This window comes from Nomascus leucogenys, chromosome 12 (genome assembly GCF_006542625.1).
Source record: "Nomascus leucogenys isolate Asia chromosome 12, Asia_NLE_v1, whole genome shotgun sequence".
In the NCBI taxonomy this organism is placed as follows: Eukaryota; Metazoa; Chordata; class Mammalia; order Primates; family Hylobatidae; genus Nomascus; species Nomascus leucogenys.
The window spans coordinates 5,905,395-5,926,680 of record NC_044392.1 but is presented as its reverse complement, the minus strand read 5'-3'; the positions used below and the strand labels follow the sequence as shown (position 1 = coordinate 5,926,680).

The window sequence follows — 21,286 nt, the reverse complement described above, 5'->3', positions numbered from 1 at the left end:
GACTCCATCTCAAAAAATAAAAAAAAAAGAAAGAAAGAAACACAGCTTGCAGGCCCCACCCTCAGAGTTTCTGACTCAGGAGGTCTAGATGGGGCCGAGAATGTGCATTTCTAAAAAGTTCCCAAGTGACGCTGCAGCTGCTGGTCCAGGCTCCATGCTTGGAGAACCACTGCTCTAATTGTTTCCCGGAAATGATCAGGATTTAGGAACTCTGTGGCTGCAGGCCCACTTATTTATATGTTTATCTATTAATAACTGCTCTCAATCAACCTGGAATGGAAGCCTGGGGTATTTTCCTTTCCTCTGGGCTCTGATTCCCCATCACCCAGCCCCTGCCTCCTCCTAGGCTAAGCCTCCGAATGATAGATGGAGCCTCCAGTGGGGCCTGAGTGAAGAGAGAAGGAAGGGGTTGGGTAGGAAAGCCTTCTACCTCCTGGGCACTGCAGCCTCCCAGCACTTTCTCCCCTCCCCGCTGCCCAGCCCCGCCATGTCCCTCCTTGAGGTTGGAAACAGCTTTGTAGTGAAGAGACAGTGAGTGAGGAAAGGAGCTTCCCTCTTGGATGTTGCCAAGAGGGATGTTGGTTGACTTGCTGAAGAGGTCACTGCCATGTATTTAGAGTGAGGGGAAGACAACGGCATTATCAAAGGCATGTTGGGAGCACTATGGGACTCTGTATGTGTTCTTGCCTGTGAGTGAGTAGGTGAGGATGTGTATACATGCCTGGCTTCACATGTGATGCAGCAGTATATAATACGTGGGAATGTGCACGTGTGTGTATGTGCATACATGTGCCTGTGCACAACCCTGCCTGTGTGGGGACGTGTGTATTTGTGCTTGGACACGTGTCTGCATCTATGTGTATGTGTGCTCGAACATATGTGTGATGCATCTCTGTGATCTGGGCATGTGGACACGTGCCTGTGAATGTGTACAAGTGTGTACCAGAGGATCTACCTGTGTATGTGTACAGAGAAAATACATGTGTGTCTGCTTGGATATTCTCATGGGTATGTCTAGATAAGTGGAGGGCAGATGGGCCTGTGCGTATGTAATGGCCTGTGCATGCATATGTGTGTATACTAGCCTTTGTGTGTGTATGCCTGTGTAATGGCCTATGCATGCACGAATCTGAGTGTGTGTGTATATAATGGCTTGTGCATACATATGTATCTGCCTGTGCATGTATAATGATCCATGCATGTATATATGTCTGCATGTATGTGTGTATAATGGCCCATGCGTGCATATGTGTCTCTCTGTGTGTTGGGGGGGGGGGGTCTGTGTATGTGTATAATTGTCCATGCATGCATACGAATGTGTCTCTGGGTGTGTGTGTGTATAATGGACTGTGCATGCATATGTGTCTGCATGTGTGTGTGTGTGTGTGTGTGCACATGCCTGCCTGCTCGTGCCTATCCCCAGGCTGTGGCCCAGCCCTTTGTGCCAGAGCATCTCTCATGCATAACACATGAGCCCATCTCTAAGCAGGGCTCCCGATCAAAGGGAAACGGCATAAATAAACCTGGTGCAGGCTCGTTGCCACTGATTGGATGTCCCTGCCTCCCTCCATGCAAAGATGCTCAGATTGGCTTCCCAGAACCTAGTCCCAGCTCCCCACCGAGCTGCTGCCCTCACCATCAAGCAGCACCTCCCACAGCCTCCTCTGCCCTCACCCACCTTCCGTGCAAATGGCACAGTGAGGAGGGCAGAGGAGAGACACAAATGCTGTCACCTGTCTGGGATGCTGGGACTTCATGGGCCCATGCTCACAGGAGTCTGTGGGTCAGAAACAACAACTCCACACCCCCTGCATAACTAACTCCACTTTCTTCCTGTCCCTGTGGTCAATTAATTCCTCTTTATGCCTGACCACATTGTCTCCTGCCTAATTCAAGTGAAGCTCTCCTTGCCCGGATTCCCTGTCATCAGCAGCAGCTATGGGACTGTTACATATGGAAGAAGAGCCTGAATGTAGATACATTAACCGCCACCCCACCTCAGATGATGAGCTAGAAGCACCACCCCCTGCCCCGCCCCCGCTGTAGGTCCCTGGATGAACCAATTCCCTGCCTTGCCACCCCTCTGCCCTCTGTAGTTGGACTTCCTAGTTAGACCTCCCCCCCAGGCCAGGTGATAGCCTCCTGGTTAGCACAGAATGTTTGCAGGTTAGAGCTGGAAGGAGACCTGAGATTAACCCAGAGAAACAGGCCCAGCCCATTATCACACAGCAGATCAGTGGTGGAGCAGGGTACAAGGTCAGACATTCTGTCTTCACGCACAGCGCCCTCTCCCACATCCACTCTAGGGTCTTCTCCTGGAGAGGTGGCCTTCCCCTGCACACGTGCACATTCCCATGAGAGTATATGGCAAGGCTGCATACTGTTGAACAGGAGGCAGCTCCAGGAGGAGCCATGAGATGTCTAGGAGACCCTGGCAAAGTCAACAATAACAGTGACACTTAATGAACACTTACTTTGTGCCAGGCACCACTCCAAGCACTTTACCTGTATTTGCTTATAACATCCTCAATAACAGCCCTGGAAGGTAGATTATTATCATCATCTCCATTTGACACATGATGAAAAGAAGGCCCAGAGAGGCTAACTGACTTGCCTAACATCCCACAGCTAGTGAAATGCAGAGCTGGGATTTGAACCCAAGCAGCCTGGCTCTAGTGCCTATGCTCTTGGTCACTGTGTTCATATGGCTTCTCTAAGGACCCAGCCACAGTCCTCAGGAGGCAGTTGGGGAAAAGTGAAGCCACAGTCAGTTGACCACATACCCAGCCCTGCACAGTCCTGGCACGTTATAGTTGCTCTAATAATACGTGTTGAGTGGATGCTGTTGTTGAGTGAAAGGATGGGATTTAAAGATGGCGGCAGCCAAGTGGCACAAGTGCAGGAGATAATATCGAGGACTAGGAACTGAGCGGGCGGCCTGTGTTGAAGGTCCAGAGTGCAGGACAGATGAACTTGATTTCTGTGGTTAGCACGTTCCTGATTAGGCAGCACACAGTCTTAAAAAACAGCCTGACTGAGAGTAGAACTCACAAGGGATGGAACCTGTTTCTGTCCAAAGACGACAACAGCAGGAAGCAGGATGCTGGGCTCTCGGGGGGCTCTCGATCCCTCGCCCCCACCGTGCAGCCCCATCATTCCAAGGGAAATTTCATTTGAAGAGTTGTCAGGGAGCAGCAGACATCACAAACAGCGTCTCCTGTGTTGTCCTCCCTCCGTCTTGGAAGATAAAAATTAATTAGGAGATGAAAAAGGAGGCCTTTGAAAGCACTGTTTGGCTGTAAAAATATGTAGGCAAAATGTAAAGGAGAACGTTGGGAAAGCGTGTTCTTTGCAGGGAGGGCTGCGCAGCTTTGAAGAGAGAGGACGTCGGAAGATAGCTTCTCCAAGCACTTAGACCTTTTTCAGTGCTGGGGGTGGGAGAGCACATAACAGATGAGAGGGATAGTGGCTTAGGAAAGGAGTGGGAGCTGGGGGCCGGAGAATGCCAGGTTCCCTGGGCCCCTGGCCATTGTCAGACCATCCCCCTCGCACATCCTCTGTTCCTAGCATCTGACCTGGGCATGCTCTCAGAGAGGTCACCCGGCCCACCCCCTACCTCTCAGCTGCCTGACGTACCCTTCCTGAGCTGGAGGGCCTAGGAAGATGCTCCCCAAACTCAGCTTCCAGCTTCTCCTGACCCATCTGCTGGCCTCTCTCACATACAGCCTTAGCCCTGCCTTCAAGCAGAAGCAGGTAGGGGGACCAAAATGTAATGCCCAGGCATAATTCAGTGTGGTGCCACCTGTCGTCATCAAGTTACATCAGTTTTAAAGTCAGACAGACCAGGCTTTGAGTCTGGGGTGATGTCTCTGCTGGTGACCTTAGGCAAGTCACTTCGCTTATCTGGGCTTCCATTTGCTCCCCTGTACAACGTAGATACTTATTTTCACCATGCAGCAATTGGCAAGAGGGTTCAGTGAGCTCCTGTATGTACAGTGGTTAGCCCAGAGCCAGGCATGCAGGAGGACTTAGGTCAAAGGCTTTCTCTTCCGCACAGCCCTCCAGCTGGCTGAACAGAAGCCAGAGAAGCAGGCTGGACCCTTTCCTCTTGCCCCAAAATTCCCTCCTGGGGCAGATTACTTAACCGGAGCACACTGGAGATGACCAGCTAATGGGCACCCACCTTCTGGAGCTATTGAGATGATTAAATGCGATAATTCATGTATTCACCTCACAGCATTACCTGGCACAAAGTAGGCATGCAGCGAATGCTAACTTTTTATTGTTTATTGTTGCAAACTGGTGATACACCGGCCTGTACAGCCCATAGACGTGATTAGGAGGGGCCACACATCGCTTATTTATACATGTATATTTTTTTAAAACATCAATTGCAGCAATTCTTAGCAGCTGAGAGGCAATGTTTATCTCTGGTTTACAGACTCCCACCCAGCCTTCTTTAGTTACTTCAATTTTCTGCCTGGGCCCTGTCAGCATTTGAGTTTTTACCCCTTTAAGTGCCATAGCAACTCAGCACTATAGATATTTTTCTCCCCAGTTTCTAGATGAGAAAACTGGGCCTTACGGAGAATTAAGGAGCCTTAAAGGGAAAGAATGACTCCGGCCACCTGTGGAGCCTTAGGGGCAGGCTCTGTGTTAAACACTTCACTCACCTTGTCTTGTTGAATGTTCACGATAACCCTAAGCAGCAGGTACTCTTACAACACCTGTTTTTTTTTTTAATTATTATTTTTAAGTTTTAGGGTACATGTGCACAATGTGCAGGTTTGTTACATATGTATCCATGTGCCATGTTGGTGTGCTACACCCATTAACTCGTCATTTAGCATTAGGTATATCTCCTAATGCTGTCCCTCCCCCCTCCCCCCACCCCACAACAGTCCCCGGAGTGTGATGTTCCCCTTCCTGTGTCCATGAGTTCTCACTGTTCAATTCCCACCTATGAGTGAGAACATGAGGTGTTTGGTTTTTTGTCCTTGCGATAGTTTACTGAGAATGACGGTTTCCAGTTTCATCCATATCCCTACAAAGGACAAGAACTCATTATTTTTTATGGCTGCATAGTATTCCATGGTGTATATGTGCCACATTTTCTTAATCCAGTCTATCGTTGTTGGACATTTGAGTTGGTTCCAAGTCTTTGCTATTGACAACACCTGTTTTATAGATATGGCAAGTGAAGCCCAGAGAGGTGATGTCGCTTGCTTGTGGTCACAGAAGGAGCTGGCATTTGAGTTCAAGCTGGTGTGACACCAGAGTGCAGTGGAGCTCACCCCTCTCACTACCTCCACCCTCAGCCAGCAACCCCCCACAAGCAAGCCTCAGGCACGTGCTGCCGGGATTGGGGGGTGAACTAGGAGCTAGACTGTCCTTACCAGGGAGGCTGTAGCAGTGGGCAGAGGCCGTGGACTCCAAAGAGGCCTCCTGTCCCCACAGAAATGACCCAAGAGAAATGATTAACTGCTCAAATCCATGGATCCAGTAAGGCCAAAGATTCCACACTCAGAGATAAGAAAGCCAATTAATATGGAAAAAGGTCTTCTTTCCAGTATGGAAAACAACCAAGGTCTTGTATGCAATCCCATTGCTACTGCATCTCTGCACACATTCTCTGAAATTCGGCTCCCTTTGGAATTGCTATATATATATATATAGACTTACATACATTCTCTTGTACAGAAATGTTAAATTCTCAAGATTAAGTATCTTCAGTCGGGGAAAATCAATTTGCTTCTTTGAGGAGGCTGGAATTGAAAGTCGTGAGCCTGAAATTTACTTTCTTGCCAATTTTGCTGATAAAAAAAGCATCTCAGTCCTGGCACACTGCCGTGTATTGGTTGTTCCAGATGATTCCATTAGTTGATTTGGGTGACTAGCCCTGAAACAATCTTTATTAAGGTTCCCATCAGGGCCGGGACAGGCAGGATGACACAGGAGCTGTAGGTATGTGAGACTGCGTTCCCTGGGGTGGTAATGATAGCTCTGGCCAGTGATGGGAACTCAGGCCTGTGATGGGGACTCTCCCAGAGATGGGAGAGAGGGATCTGAGAGTCCATGAAGGGCCCTGGATTTATCTATCCCTGCTTAGACATGCCACAAGGAACCTTTTCAGGGTTGTGCCCCAGAATCACTCAACTGCTGAAGGACAGAAGGACAGCACTTAAGGGGAAGCAGAGACCATGAGCAGATGGGGTTGAGAATGAGGGCCCCAAGACAGAAGACAAGGATGGTGGGGAACATTCTAGGAAAGCAGATTTCAGACATATCTACCTGAAGGCAATGGAGGAAATAATTTAGTTGGTGCTGGAGCCAGGAGGCTCCAGAGACAGGAACCTCTTAAAATTTACGTCACAGCCAGCTTCATGCCTTGTTTTCACCTCCCATCTTCACTGGCCCAAGCTCTCTGGTGTCCTTTCCCATCTTCCTCATTCAGTTCCTTTGCCCACTGGTGGCTTTCTTGTGTCTTTCCTCAGAGCCCATCTGCCTCAACACTTCCTTCAGCCCCCAACTGAAATTTCTGTCTCCATCTATGGTGTTGTGTTACTGGAAAGAGCATATGGTTTGGTGTCAGGCAGGCCTGTATATAGGAGGAATAAAGTGTTGTGGTGTGGGGAGGATACAAGGAGGAGTTTAGAGAAAGAGAAGAAGTTCTTATCCCATTCTGAGACAGATGGAGTAGGTGGGGCTTCCTGAGTGATTCATTGTCAAGTTACTTTTCTCAGGACTTGAGATTTATTGGATGGATGACTGAGAGGGTGGGTGACATAAGAGAGTGGGTGGGTAAGATGGGTGAGGAGGAGAAAGGGATGGATGATTGGGGGATGGATAAGTAGGTAAGAGAACAGATGGATGGATGGATGGATGGATAGATAGATGGTTGGATAGATGGATAAATGGATGGATAGATAAGTAATAGGTGGATAGTCAGATTAGTTGAATTAACTAGTGTGTAGATGGTGTGTGGATGACAGCATGATCAGATACGATAGGGGATGGGTGGGTGAGTGGTTGGATGGATGGATGGATGGATGATGGGTGGATGGGTGGGTGGGTGGATGGATGGATGGGTGAATGGATGGGTTGATGGGTGATTGGAAGGATAGATTAGATGGGCAGATGCATTAGGAGGTCTGATTTCTTCATCTACCTTTGGTTCTCACCTCTAGTAGTAGAGGGAGAATTGGGAAAGCAGAAGAGACAAGGATGGAAAGGAGCTGAAGAGCTGCAATCATTGGAGGGAGAAAAGTATTTAGGTTCCAATAACCAGGATGGTAGAGTATCAGGAACATGTGTATCTGGCAAAGCAGAGATGACTGGACTAGGATACTTTGATTAGAGGAATAGTTGGAATTGATGATTATCTGAAAAAGCAACCATATTGGGAGCATAAGTCGCTTATGTGACTGTGTGGTTGAGAGGGTGTATAAGTTATCTATTGCTGCATACCAAATTACCCGAAACTTCATGTTTTAAAACGACATTTGCTATCTCACAGCTTGTGGGTCAGGAATCTAGGCAGTTTCGCTGAGTCCTCTGGCCCAGGGTCCCTCATGGGGCTGCAGTCAAGGTGTTGGCTAATGCTACAGTCATTTCAAGGCATGTTTTCCAAGCTCACTGCATGCTTGTTGGCAGGACTTAGCTCCCCCCAGGTGATTGAACTAAGGGCTTCAGTTTTTCACTGATAGCTGGCCAGAGGCTGCCCTCTGTTTCTTGCCCTGGGAACCTCTCCATAGGGCAACTCAAAACATGACAGCCAGCTTCCATCAGAGTGAGACGAGCCAGAGAGAGTACCAGTCACAGTCTCTTGTAACCTAATTTTGGACATGACATCCCATCACTTTTGTGGGGAGTTAAAAGCAAGTCACTAGTTTCAGCTCACATTCAAGAAGAGGGGATTACACAAAGGTGTGAATACCAGAGATGGGGATCTGTAGGAACCATCTAGAAGCTTTCTACAACAGGAGAATCTGGGGAGACAGCGTAGCAGAGTGAGAAAGGAACAGAGGGAGTAAAAGGTTGGAGGTGGAAGAATCTGCTTATCAGGAATTTTCTAGAAAATAAGAAACATCTGGGGAGGCAGAAGAGCTGAACACCAGGAAGATTTTTAAGGGCAAGAATATTGAGTGGGGCACAGCCTGGGCCACAGGAAGCACTGAGGTGGAAGAATAGCTGGGGAGGTGGGAGAGCAGAGAGCACAAAAGGTTTGGAGGCAGGGATTGCAGAGGTAAGAGAGTCCTGCAGAGCTGGAGTAGCTGGAGAGTAGCAATGGCTGAAAGAAGGGCAGGCTGAGGACCAGGAGGGGCTGGGAGAGGCCAGCGAGAGCTGCAGGCATCTGGGCCCTTCCATGCCTTTGGCTTTGGGGCAGGTAAATTTGTAGGTTGGGGAGTGGCTGCTTATCTGTGAAGGTGCCCCCAGCCCTGTGCCCAAAGGAGACATCACTGGCACTCAACTGATATGGTGCTCAGATGTAATTCCAAGGGGTCCTGCCTGTGGCTTTGGGGCTCCTTCCTGTCCCCATTGCTCTTCCTCAGGACATGTTTGGGTCTCTAGAAGCCAGTTTAGGAGGGGACAGCCCTTGCCAGATCTAGGAAGCACCTGGAGAATAGAAAGTACACTTTCCTCCCAGGCTCCTTAGCCCCCTCCCAGCAGGCATGGCTTCTTCCCCATCCCCCTGCCCATGCCCCAGTCCTGCGCCAGCCTGTTCAAGTGCACCCATGACATCAGGCATACTGGAGCTGGGCCGGGTGCCAGTCAGACAGGCTGACATCACAGACAGGCACAGCTAGACTTGGAACCAGCCGGGCTCAGTGGGGCCTGCAGAACCACCTGTTCCCGTGAGATCAGCCAGGACAGGGCTGATCCCTGCTGGGAGCAGGCAGTTGGCAAAGCACTAAGTTCCCAAGAAATCTCATGAATGCCATGCACCCTGGTCTGCACAGTCTCCCCAGGCAGCAAGGGACACTCAGCCCTTGCCCTCCTCTCTCCTGGCCTCAGTGACCTCTCTGTGTCTCCCCAGCGTAGGCATAGCATCCTACCCACTGGACCTGGTCTTAGGGATTCTGGTTCTGCTCAAGCAACAGTGTCTAGCCCAGGACCCCACAGCCCTGGGCTCTGGTGTAGCTGAAGGGGGCTTGCAGACCACCTCCTCTGACTGCCCTTACTTTTCTCCCCCTCTGCAATTCGCACCCTGCTCCTTCCTCACAGTAATGAAGTAGAACATGTTTGAGGCAAAATCTTCCCCTGAAACAGGACATAAAAGAGGTCTCCATTGGTTGAAGGGAAAGGGGAGGCCCAGGACCGACTCAGCTTTGCCCCGAGGAGCAGCCGTCTCTCCCCCTCCACGCTCACAGTGGTTTCTGTGAGGCGGGGCAGCTGAGGGGTTAGGGGTATGGACTCTGGAGCCAGATGGCCTGGGTTTGAAGCCTGGCTTTGCTACTTAGTACCTGGGTAAACTTAGGCAAGTGACTTAGCTGTGCCTCAATCTTTTTATCTGTAAAATGGGGCTCATGATGGTGCCTTCCTCCTGTGATCACTGTGAAGAATCAACGCGTTAGTGCAGGTAAAGCACTTAGAACAAAGCCCGAATGTGCTAACTTTTAATAAATTTTAGAGAAAGAAAGTCCATGTTTTAAAAAGTCAGCTTGAAGACCACTCGTGCCATGGCCAGGGTTTCCAGGAAGCAGGCCTGAGTCCGCATTTCCGCTTTATCACTCGCCAGCTGTGTGTTTGAGGACCTTTGCTCCAGGGCCTCAATGTCTACATCTGAGCACCGTGTAGCACTCCCTTTCTCTGAAGATTGTAGACCGAGTTCAAGGCCCCAACCCCCGCTGAGCAGGGTATGCGGTGCTTGGTCCCTGGTGTGCCTAGTAACGGTGTGTGCGTCACCCCTTCCCTCGCGGCCCAGAAATCCAAGATCTCCACCTTCGAGAAGATGTGGGCCTTCATGAGCAGCAAGCCCTCGGCGCTGGTGAAGAACAACGAGGAGGGCATCCAGAGGGCCCTGACGGCCGACTACGCGCTGCTCATGGAGTCCACCACCATCGAGTACGTCACGCAGAGGAACTGCAACCTCACCCAGATCGGGGGCCTCATTGACTCCAAGGGCTACGGCATCGGCACGCCCATGGGTGAGCGAGGGGCTGCGTGTGGGAGGGGCGGGTGTGTGGGCAGAGGGCAGGCTCCACCCCCGCGTCCACTCACGCTCCGTCTCGCAGCTCATTCCACGGGGCTGATAAAGGTGACGCTTTCTTTTTTTTTTTTTTTTTTGAGGCAGAGTTTCACTCTTGTTGCCCAGGCTGGAGTCAGTGCCATGATCTCGGTTCACCGCAACCTCCGCCTCCCGGGTTCAAGAGATTCTCCTGCCTCAGCCTCCCAAGTAGCTGGGATTACAGGAATGCGCCACCACGCCTGGCTAATTTTGTATTTTTAGTAGAGATGGGGTTTCTCCATGTTGGTCAGGTTGGTCTCGAACTCCCGACCTCAGGTGATCTCCCCACCTCAGCCTCCCAAAGTGCTGGGATTACAGGCGTGAGCCACCGCACCCAGACAAAAGTGACGTTTTCTCAGCCCAGAAGCAGAGGGATGGAGCTGCATGCCTTGTGAGGGTGGCCCTGGCCTAAGCAATGAGAGCTGGGACAGATGCAAGGTTTGGGGAGAGTTCCCAGAGGCCATTCCTGCCTTCCCTCTCCTGCCCCTGCTGATGCAGCTCAAGGGCACTGGGCCTTCAGGGAGCCCACAGGGACTGATACACAATGGGCACAACCTCCCCACTCAAACAGGACATTCCCACTCACCCAGACACCATGCGTCGATTTAAAGGGGACTCACAGGGATAGGGCCCCCCTTTTATGAGCTGATCGAGAGGGCTAGTGGTGGTGGCCTGACCAGGGTGTCGGCAGAGCCAAACACAGCATGGGCCACACGCCACTGATGCACTGATGGCTAGGGGTCCCTTCTCCCTGCTCAGGCTCCCCATACCGGGACAAGATCACCATCGCCATCCTGCAGCTTCAGGAGGAGGACAAGCTGCACATCATGAAGGAGAAGTGGTGGCGGGGCAGCGGGTGTCCTGAGGAGGAAAACAAAGAGGCCAGTGCCCTGGGGATCCAGAAGATCGGGGGCATCTTCATTGTTCTGGCCGCCGGGCTGGTCCTCTCTGTACTGGTGGCCGTGGGCGAGTTTGTGTACAAGCTCCGCAAAACAGCAGAGAGAGAGCAGGTAAGCCTTGGAGCTTGGAGCCTGCACAGGATGGGAAATGGAGATTCGTGCTGATTTCACTCCTCTATGTGCCAGGCACACAGTGGTGTCTCATCTCAGCCTCACAACAGCTCACCCTGCATCCAGTCGGCCAGCAAGCCCTGCCACGCCACCTCTATCCTGACCTAGCACTTTTTTCCATCGCTGTTGCCCCACCCCAGGCCAAGCCCCATCACCTCCTGCCTGGATTATGCCGCAGCCTTCAAACTGGCCTTCCAGCCCCCACGCTTCCCCAACACCATCCACAATTCACACAGCAACCGGTGCCTTGTTTAAAACTTAATTCAAACCATATCATTTTCCTGCATAAAACCCTCCAGGGTAATTGTTGAAGGTGGGTGATGGCTGCATAGGGGTTCATTATACTGTTCTCTCTACCTTTGCATATATTTGGAAATTTCCATAATCAAAAGTTTAAAAAGGAAAAGTTAACAGGGTTGGCCCAAGCATATAGACAGTAGAACTAGGCTCAAGCCTTCTGATTAATTCAAGCATGGTTGGGCAGTAGTTCTGGGTCCCAGTAGCAAATTAGAATCACAGGGAGAAAGTTTTCAAGTGCTAATGCCCTGGACTCACTCCCAGAGACGCTCTGTTTTAATTGGTCTGTGGTGGAGCCAGCATTGTGCTTTTACAAAATCCTAAAGGGTGATTTAAATGTGTGCCTGAGATGAGGGCCGCTGGGCTGGGGGAAGCACAACTCACAGAGAAGTTCAAGGAGATTGCAGTTAAATTATATATAGAGGGGCCCATTATAAACAAGCAACTTACTCTGTAAAAAAACGAAATGGAATCCTCTATAACCAGCAAGCCTTAGTCAACAAAGAGGAGGGGGAAAGATAATACTCGATGTTGGAATTTGCAAGGGTGCAAGCGAAGGGACGCTGTCCAGCATTGCTGAGGGAAGTCTATGCAGGTACTTTTCTGGAAGGCAACTTCACAGTATGTTCAGAGTCTTTCACAGTATCCATACATTTTCACCTGTCAATTTCCACTTTTAGAAATGTACCCTGTGTAAGTGGTCAAAGATAGACACAGTTTTATTTACAAGGAAATTTGCTGAAGTGTAAATTACAACACGAAAAGATGGGAGGGAGGGGTAAACATCTAAATGTCTAACAACAGAGAATGGTTCTCTGTTGATACAAAATTATGATACATCAAAAAAGAACAACAATCAAATTCTCTGAGAATTCCCATTACAGTTAAAAGGAGCTCCTGGCCAGGTGCGGTGGCTCACGCCTGTAATCCCAGCACTTTGGGTGGTCGAGTTGGGTGGATCACGAAGTCAAGAGATCGAGACTATCCTGGCCAACACTGTGAAACCCCGTCTCTACTAAAAATACAAAAATTAGCTGGGCATGGTGGCTTGCACCTGTAGTCCCAGCTACTTAGGAGGTTGAGGCAGGAGAATCACTTGAACCCAGGAGGCAGAGGTTGCAGTGAGCCGAGATCGTGCCACTGCACTCCAGCCTGGAGACAGAGACTTCGTCTCAAAAAATAGTAATAATAAATAATAAATAAATAAAAATTTAAAAAGAGCTCCTCATTCCACCAAAAAGCCTAAAGGTTCTATCTACTGCACTTCTCTGACCACCTCCTTCCCTCACTCTCCTCCCCCACTCTGCTCCACACACACTGGCCTGAACACACCAAGCACATTTCTGCCTTAGGCCCTTTGCACATGCTGCTCCTAGAATGCTCCTCCCCCAGAGGGTATGTTTTTGACATCTTCTGGTCATTCTTGTTTCAGTTCCAATGTTACCTTCTCAAGTAGCCTTCCTTACCTGCCCCCATTCCCAGCCCCTCTCTATCCCATTTCACTGCTTGATTGTCTTCCTAATGGCTATCACTATCTGAAATTATTTATTTGTTCACGTGTTCATTATCTGTTCCATCCCATCGTTAGACCACAAGCTCCCTGAGTGGGCTGTGGCCTTACCGATCTTCTTCGCTGCTGCATGCCTAACACCTGGAACAGTGCCTGGCACATAGGAGGGTCGCATTAAGTATTTGTGGAATGAAGAAAAGGAGGCAAGGAGGGATGATGTTCTGCATGTAGTAGGTGAGGAAAGGGAAGCTTGGAGGGGCCACAGCTGGTAGGAGGCAGAGCAAGAATTCAAAGCCTAGTCCGCAGCCCCTGCACAGAAGTGGTCCCGGTGCTAGTGCCCTGGCCTCACTGGGTAAGTTGAGATATCAACAGCCCCCATTGCCTTCCATGCAAGCTGCAGGACAACCTGTGGAAACCACCACCATCAGATACCTGCAGGAAATGCTGAGCTCCTGCTGTCCCTCTTGGCTGTGTGCAGGGACCCAGGCCAGAAGGAGGCCACTGCCACCCAACAGCCCTACAGGGACCTGCCTCCCAGTTTCCCACCTTGAGAAACATGTGCTGGACTTCCCTGAGTGGGAGGATACTAATTCTTCCCCTTAGTTGGAAGCCCTTCCAGGAGAAAGTTTATCCATACATTCGTCAAATGTTTCTTCAGTCCTGACCCTGGGCCAAAGCTAGTGCTTTGGTCAGGGTTCGAGAGTTGGGCTCATGGGGATGAAACTGGCTGGTTCCTGCCCTCCGAGTTTAGTGAAGAAAAATGGCACAGGTAAACCAGAGCTCCTCGGACGTTAATGTGCATGCCATTCAGAACCTCAGTTTGCTCATAATAAACGAGGTTAAAATGATGGCCCACCTACCTTACTCTCCAAACAAAAATGTCAGGTTTTGTAGACTGCTGCACAAACTAATCATCCTGCAGGTGGCAGAGGGATGGGTGGGGTGAAGGTGTGAGAAAGACGGGTAGCCTTAGCACAGACTCTGGGAGGAAGGGGAGGAACTGGCTGGAGTTGCAGTACCAGGCATCACTCTGTGCCCCTTTTCCGACCCCTTTCCTCCACCCTCCTGCAGCGTTCCTTCTGCAGCACTGTGGCCGATGAGATCCGTTTCTCCCTCACCTGCCAGCGTCGAGTCAAGCACAAGCCACAGCCTCCCATGATGGTCAAGACTGACGCCGTCATTAACATGCACACATTCAATGACCGCCGGCTTCCCGGCAAGGACAGCATGGCCTGCAGCACATCCTTAGCCCCTGTGTTCCCCTAGGCACAGCTGGGGTGGGGACCACAGGCCTGGGGGCTGGGCAGAGGAAAGCAAAGAAGATTGGAAGGACCGTCCCCTGTCCCCACACTGGGCTTGGGGACCAGAGCTGCCACCTGCCTGTTGGGCCAGGAGCCTCCTGCCCTTACCTGCCAGGAAGCCAGCAGGCTCTCAGGCCAGCTGCTTGGGCTTCATCCTCCTCAGATCTTCTGTGGGTTTCTAAAGCTGCCAGCCGAGATAGCCAAGGCCAAAGGAAGCACATGCCTCTCTCAGGCCAAACTCACCCGCCCCTCAACTCTCCTCCAGAGTCAGAAGTTTCTGCCACGGCCCTGCAGAAGCCACAGAAAATGGAAGACAGCTCTTATATTGCCATTTCTTCCACAACAGCCCAGGCCTCCTACAGCTTGACCATGAGGCCAGAGACACAAGCCTTTGGCGCCTTAAGGATGTTCTAGCATGGCAGCCAATGGGAGCTCATGGTGAGGGATACCTATCCCATATGCCCGGGCAGAAGGAAGACTTCATCCCTCTGGGGCTGTTCACGTGGTCCTAATCTTCTGGACTTGGCACCACCCCTGGCAGCCCCTGTTCTGGCAGAGTTGAAGACAGAGCCACACAGGGGAAAAGAGGAGTTTGGGGTATGGGAGAGAAGAGAACGCACAAACAGAGGCCGCCATTTTGGATTCTTATGGACAATGACCCAGTGGTTCCTAATTCTCTAGGAGGTCTCTAAGAATATAAGTGGGGGAGTGGCCACAGAAAATTCTTCTCCGCTTTCTAGCCAGAGGAGAGAGGATCCCCTGAATCTCTCACAGAGGATGCCCAAAGACGCAGCCGATATTTGAAGCCCAGCAGAGGAAAAGCAGATTCCACGGAAATCCCACCGGCTCTTGTGCCAATGGATCTCACTTTCCTGGTTAGCAAGCTATTGTCTAAACCCTGTTCGCATTTGGAAACCTGGGCTCTTTGCCATCTTCTCATCAACAACTCCCCATTCCTGGCTGGTAGACCTTGGCCTCCCTCTGTCTTCTCGAAAGAAGAAGAGTCGATTGAAGTGAAAGTCAAGTTACCCCTCCTCAAAAAAGGAGTCAGTGTCCTTCTACACAGACTAACTTTGGGCTAGGTGGGGGAAACCAGAAGGGATCAAAAGAACTTCTGGTCTCCTGGACTTAGCAAACCTAGAGATGCTCCCTAGAAAAAAAACGTTTCCAGGGACATAATATCATAGCTGGCAGAGGCCCCAAGGGTGGGGAGGAAGAAGCTGCCTCCTGGAGAATTAACCAAAGACCCCACACAGAGACATGAGGCCATCCTGGCCCCTTGTCTGTTGTCCAGAGCAGCTGTGACCTTGTGGGGCTTGGGGAAGACAGCAGAGAAGTAGCAGCAGGTTGGGTACCAGCCAGGGGGTGGACCTATGCATTCCAGCTTGCTGTGATGAATGCTCTAGAGGTCTGTGACTTTAAGAGTCTTGGAAAAGAATGAGACATAAAGGATTAGGAACAAAGTGTCCTTAAAGAGAACACGATGGGCCAGCAGGTTTGCCATGGCCAAGGATGGAGGGCAGGCTTTGAACAGGGGAGAGAGGTTCTGGGGATTCTGGATGAGAACTGGGGCATACCAGCCACTCCCCTCTCACCTCTGTCCCATGCTGCTTGGGAAGCCCGGTTAGGGAAGAGCTTCATTTGGATCTCAATGGCTTTCTCATCTGGGTGAAGGGTAATCTCTAGCAAAGCAGGAGGCTACAGTGGGCTCATATAGTGGGCTCAGTGATAAACCTACATACAGTGGGCTCAGTGATAAACACTGTCCCTCCTCCAGACTGTGAGCTGCAGGACCAAACCAGCAGGTTCCCAGAATCCCAGCAGCTCTGACTGGCTATGTACATTGGATGAGGGAGAGGAGGGCTAGACATACATCAAAGCCCCATGCATGTAATGTTAGGAAAAGCCATGCTGTCACAAGCTTCAGGGTACAGAGGGTGTGTGCATGTGTGTCTGTGTCTTTGTGTTTGTATGTGTGAGCTTCGGGGGTTGGGGCGCAGGACAGATCTGGACATATAACATAGTCCAGGGCATGCAATAATATGTGAATCCTTGGGGATCTGATGTGTGCATATGCGTGCATATGTGTATCTGAGTGAATTGGGGATGAGGGAGACAAATCCGGGTGAGCAGCAAGGCCCCATATATGTAAAAACAGGAGAAGCCATGTCATGATGGGGCCCTGGTGAGTATGCATATGTAAGCATGCATACACAGGTGTATGCATGCTGGTGTGTGTGCGTGCACATGTACACTGAGTGGCATAGGATGCAGATCAGGATCTTACCTGCAGCTAGCCAAATATGCGTAAAAGGAGAAGCCATGTCACCAAGGGGTCCGCGTGTGGGTGCATGCGAACACATGTGTACAGGCATGTGTGCACAGTGGGGAGCAGGGGGGAAGGCCAGGGCCAGAGAGTTGTATGACATGAGTCAATGCATGCTGTAGACAAGAAGCCATGTGGAGTTGAAGTTTCCGAGTGTGTGTGGGACACACGCATATGTTCCAGGTCACAGTGGAAGCAGAGACAGACAATCAGGAAGGCGGGGCACCAGGGTCTGTTTGCACTTCTGTCATGGGAGAGATCATTTGTCACAGAGTCACCAAGGTTGCATGGGCACACTTGCCAGGAGACGGGGGCACAACCCTTCTGGGGCTCATGCTGCTGATGCCTTTGCTGTGGACATCATGTCCTGTTTGAAGGGAAAACTTTTCTTCGTAATTCCCCGGTAACAGGATTCTAATGAAGGCATTTGCCAATTTGCTGTCAGCAAACACAATCATTAACCACCGTCTTACTTTGTCCAGTATAGTTTCATAGCACGTGCCTCATTCTTGCTCTTGTCTCACACGTGTGTTGTGTGTGTAATGCTACATGAGCATGTTCTTCAGAGGCTATGCATATACGTGGATTGTGACAGGAGGAAGAAGAAGTGGTGAGAATTTTTATAAAAGGAACAAAGAATAGTGGATAAACAGAGGCACAATTCAATTAGAGAAACCCCCCCAAAAGGTACTGACTGGTCTTTAGACTCCTGTGTGGAAGCAGGAGGGCACGCTGCCTCATCTCCTCTTCCTTCCCATGCAAACCTTGCGTCCTGATGTTCAGGTGTTGTCGGTGTGGCTGATATTTGGCTTCTGGCCAACATCCAGCGTTTGTCCTAGAGACCAACCTAGTGTTCAAAGTGCAGTGGGGACCACCGCTGCCCAAGCGTGAGCTCTGTCTCTCCTGGGGCACTGAAAATGATGCTACATCTGTGAGGTGGGACGGAGTGGGGAGGTGTTTCCAGTGAGGCAGATCTTGTGTTTTTTTTAAGTTTAGGTCTGTCCTGCCAGTGGGCATGGAGCTGAGCTGGGGCAGGTGCATGTGTGTGTGTGTGTGTATGTGTGTGTATGCACGTGTAGTGCGTGTGCACACACGCAGGCACTGAGAGGTGATGGGAAGCATGAAAGCGTGTTTGGATGGAGCAGAAGATGGAATCTGCCTGAGCAGCTGCTGGACTGTCCCTGCGTGGTGCCGCATGCCAGCCCTGAACAGAAGAATGTCCCCACTGCATCCCCAAATGCCAGTGCCTCCTCTCCACCGGCTCAAGCTGGCCAAGTTGAGGGGCAGTGGTAAGAAGACCCCACCACCCCTGCCGAGGCCCCAGGGCTTAAGGACAGTGAGCCCTCCCGATCACTCTCCCCTTGTCCTGCTGCTGGTTTCTCTGCTCTGGACAGAAGAAAATCCTGAGAGCATTGTCAGTGTTCAGGTGGCCCCATGCTGCAAGAGTCTCTCGAGAGGGGTGATGCCCCCTTGGCCAGTGTGCCGGACTTTGAGTGTCTGAGGGGTAAGAAGGCCACCCCCTCCTCACAGCCAAGACTCTATCTAAGCTGGAAGCACAATCTGGCTCCACCTCCAACCCCTGCCATGCCCTAGGCCCTGGAAGATGGGAATCCTGGCCCAGGCCAGGGGAAAGGGCCAAACGGGTTACAAGTTGCTCCCTCTCCACCAGGAGTGCACTCACCAAGAACAATCAAAAGCTCCCTTTCTGCCTACTTTTCCAGGGGTACTGGGTCTGGGGGTGGGTCACAGCTCCTGCTTCGTCACTCAGCATGAAGTTGGTCCCTCCCTGAGCCACTCCCAGCTACATGCGCAAACATCTGAAAGTAGGCTGGCCTCTCTGGCTCACATCTGGAATGGTCCTGTGTGGATACCCATCTGCAAAGGGGCTAGAGGTTTGGACAAACAGCTGCATGGACTTATCATCTGGGATGGGCCCAGCCTTATGGACAGATACAAGAAATGAGCCCAACTCTGTGGGCAGGTCTCTGGATTAGACACATCTGGAAGTTGCAGGTCAGGTGGACACATCTGGAAGTGGCCCGGCTGCTGGCTGCCATGGAAGGGCCGTGCCCTCCGTCCCCATGGCAGTTTAAATCAAGCCTTCCCTTCAGTCCTGAATTTGCCCTGGAGCTAAAACTTCAGAGCTGAGGTCGTACATGAGTCACAAAACTTTTAGATAGAAGGTTAATGTTCTGTACAATATATATATGAATGTAAAATATATATATACTGTATATATATATATATGCACAGTGTATATATGACCTGTAGCCCATGTGTATACAACCCTTTCCTGCACGTCTGCACACGGAGTGTACATAACCCAGCCAGCATGGGTGAGGACCAGATGAGAGATGGGGGCTGCAGCAGCAAGGTCTGGGACGGAGGTCTCAGAGAGCCCCTTGCGGGGGAGAAGGCCCTCCACACATCAGAGCTCCAGACCCTGAAGAAGAGGGCAGAGCTAATGGTGCTGCCAGGTGAGTCCTGCACCGCCAGGGCCTCCTGTGGGAGGGGCAGGAATGGCCACCGGACCTCATCTCCATCGGAGCCTGTCTGAGGCAGGACAGCTGGGTGTGTCTGAGAAGCAATGTCATGCTAGTACTCGGCCTCTGTGCCAATATTACATTCTAGTTCTGGGCCAATTCATCAGGAGCAGAAGGGCTGGGAAAGAGCAGGCCACTCGCCAGGCCTGTTCTCACACCTGCCTGCAGAATCGCAGGTAGGTTTCAGGCTCCACCTAGGATACCCTAGAAGGCGGGGCTATTCTAGATAGCAAAAGCCTCTGCCTCTGATTCTCACCCACATGCAGAAGCAGTCACAACTTGCACACAACACAGCTCACAACTAGGGAAAGCACTTGTTAAAGAGAATGCCCCCAGGGCATGGCCAGCATGCCGATACAGTGTTCCCATGCCCCTGTTACTGATCCTGTCCTTCTGCCTTCTAGAACAGTGGACCTCACATCACCTCCCAGATTGTCTCCATTTTATGGATCAAAACTCTGAGGCCTCCAGACATGAAGAAGCAGCCATAGATTCAGTCAAATGCCAGCCAAGGGTTTGCCTCGCCTCAGACAACCTCCCCAGCCCCATTTGACCCAGAGACCAGCTGTCGGGGAGCGACCTCAGAGCCAGAGGGGTGAAAGATGAGAGGCAAGAAGGTAGCTCCTATCCTAGCACAGCCCAGGCTCCATCTGTCTGCCCTTCTCTCCCCCGCGGCATCCTGGCAGGGCAGTTGGCAGAGCACCCCCTCCCCAGGAGGCTGCAGACCTCTGTCCCTGGCTCACCCAGATCGGTCTGTTCTCTGCAGTTCCATTCCTTTAGCCTCTTTTGCAGGTCTGAGCATCTCTGGAGCACGCAGGGGAGGAGATAACTGAAGTGGGCTTCCGTGCAGTCAGCAGCCTGCCCCAGCTTCAGCCTCAGGCGTCAGGCTGGTCTGCACTGAACTCTGGGTCTGCCTCTGGGGCCCTGACCAAGCACGCCTGACTCCAGCCCCATGAGGAGCATCCCGTCTTGGTTCCGTAGGGATCATGGGCCCTCTTACCACTGTGCGTCAAGCCCCCAGCCCACCTCTGCCTGGGCCGACTTCCTGGTTGGGCCTCCCATGGTAGGGGCCTCAGTTCCCAGGCTCTGGGCTGAGCCCCCAGGCAGCACCATGGGCCTCTGAGACCCTAGACCTGTCCCGCCACCCAGACCAGAGTGCCTGGACGCCCCCCACTCCCACTCAACAAGGTTCCCACACACTGGTCTCTGGGCCATTCAGGGGATGCCCTTTGTGGACATGCAGAATTTCTATGAATATAGTTTTTTGTAAACATTTTGTAACAATTTGGGTTTCATAGTAACTGTGTTACTTGCCAATCATTCTAGGCTGATGTAAATAAATTTCCAAACAAATCTGATTATTTTCCTTTTTAAGACACTGTGATATATCAAAGTGCACAGTTTGCTGTATGAAGTAATATGGTTTTAAATTTTAAATAAAATGTTTCTAGAAAACAGGGCTCCCTTGAGGCATGTTTTCTGTTTCTCTTCTCTCCTTAGAACCAGAAGGTGCTGGGCGACGAGCTTTTGTCATCTTCCCCCAGGCATGACTGTGTCCCAGACAAGAGACCCTGGTGCCCAGCAAGCGGGTGGCTCCGGCCAGGCTTCTGGTTCAGACATTGAGGAAGTAGGGTCTGCCCTTGAGACTGTCTGACCTCTGTCTTCCCTTCCCTTGGCAATACCCCTCCCTCATCTCCATCCACACACTCCCTTGGGAGTTGCCACGTACTTACTCACGTGGCTCTGTCACTTTGGTCACAGCTGGTGAGGTCGGGTGGACACCTTATCCCAGCTTGGCCAGAGTCTCGCCTGAGCTTTGTCAAACTGGAAATGAGAAAGCTCTATGCCAACTGCCCTCTGGAGATGGAAACTGCTCATACAATCAGGGTTCAGGGCGGGACATTTCCAGCAGGAAGGGATTCAGAATGGAGGTTTATAAAACCAGCGGAAGAGATGAGGGAGCCCGGCCAACTTGGTCCTCCAGGAATGGCTCCCAGAATAATACAGAACT

General features: G+C 51.2%; 1 protein-coding gene across 1 annotated transcript in view; it reads left to right on the top strand.

The window, feature by feature from the left end:
* Positions 1-20,735, top strand: part of GRIK3 (glutamate ionotropic receptor kainate type subunit 3) — a 239,646-nt gene extending 218,911 nt beyond the window's left edge. The window contains exons 14-16 of the mRNA XM_030823450.1: positions 9,926-10,148; positions 10,988-11,238; positions 14,177-20,735. Coding sequence (XP_030679310.1) covers positions 9,926-10,148; positions 10,988-11,238; positions 14,177-14,371 — 669 coding nt within the window. The 3' untranslated portion in view covers positions 14,372-20,735. The remainder of the gene's footprint in view (positions 1-9,925; positions 10,149-10,987; positions 11,239-14,176) is intronic.
* The last annotated feature ends 551 nt before the right edge of the window (positions 20,736-21,286 follow it).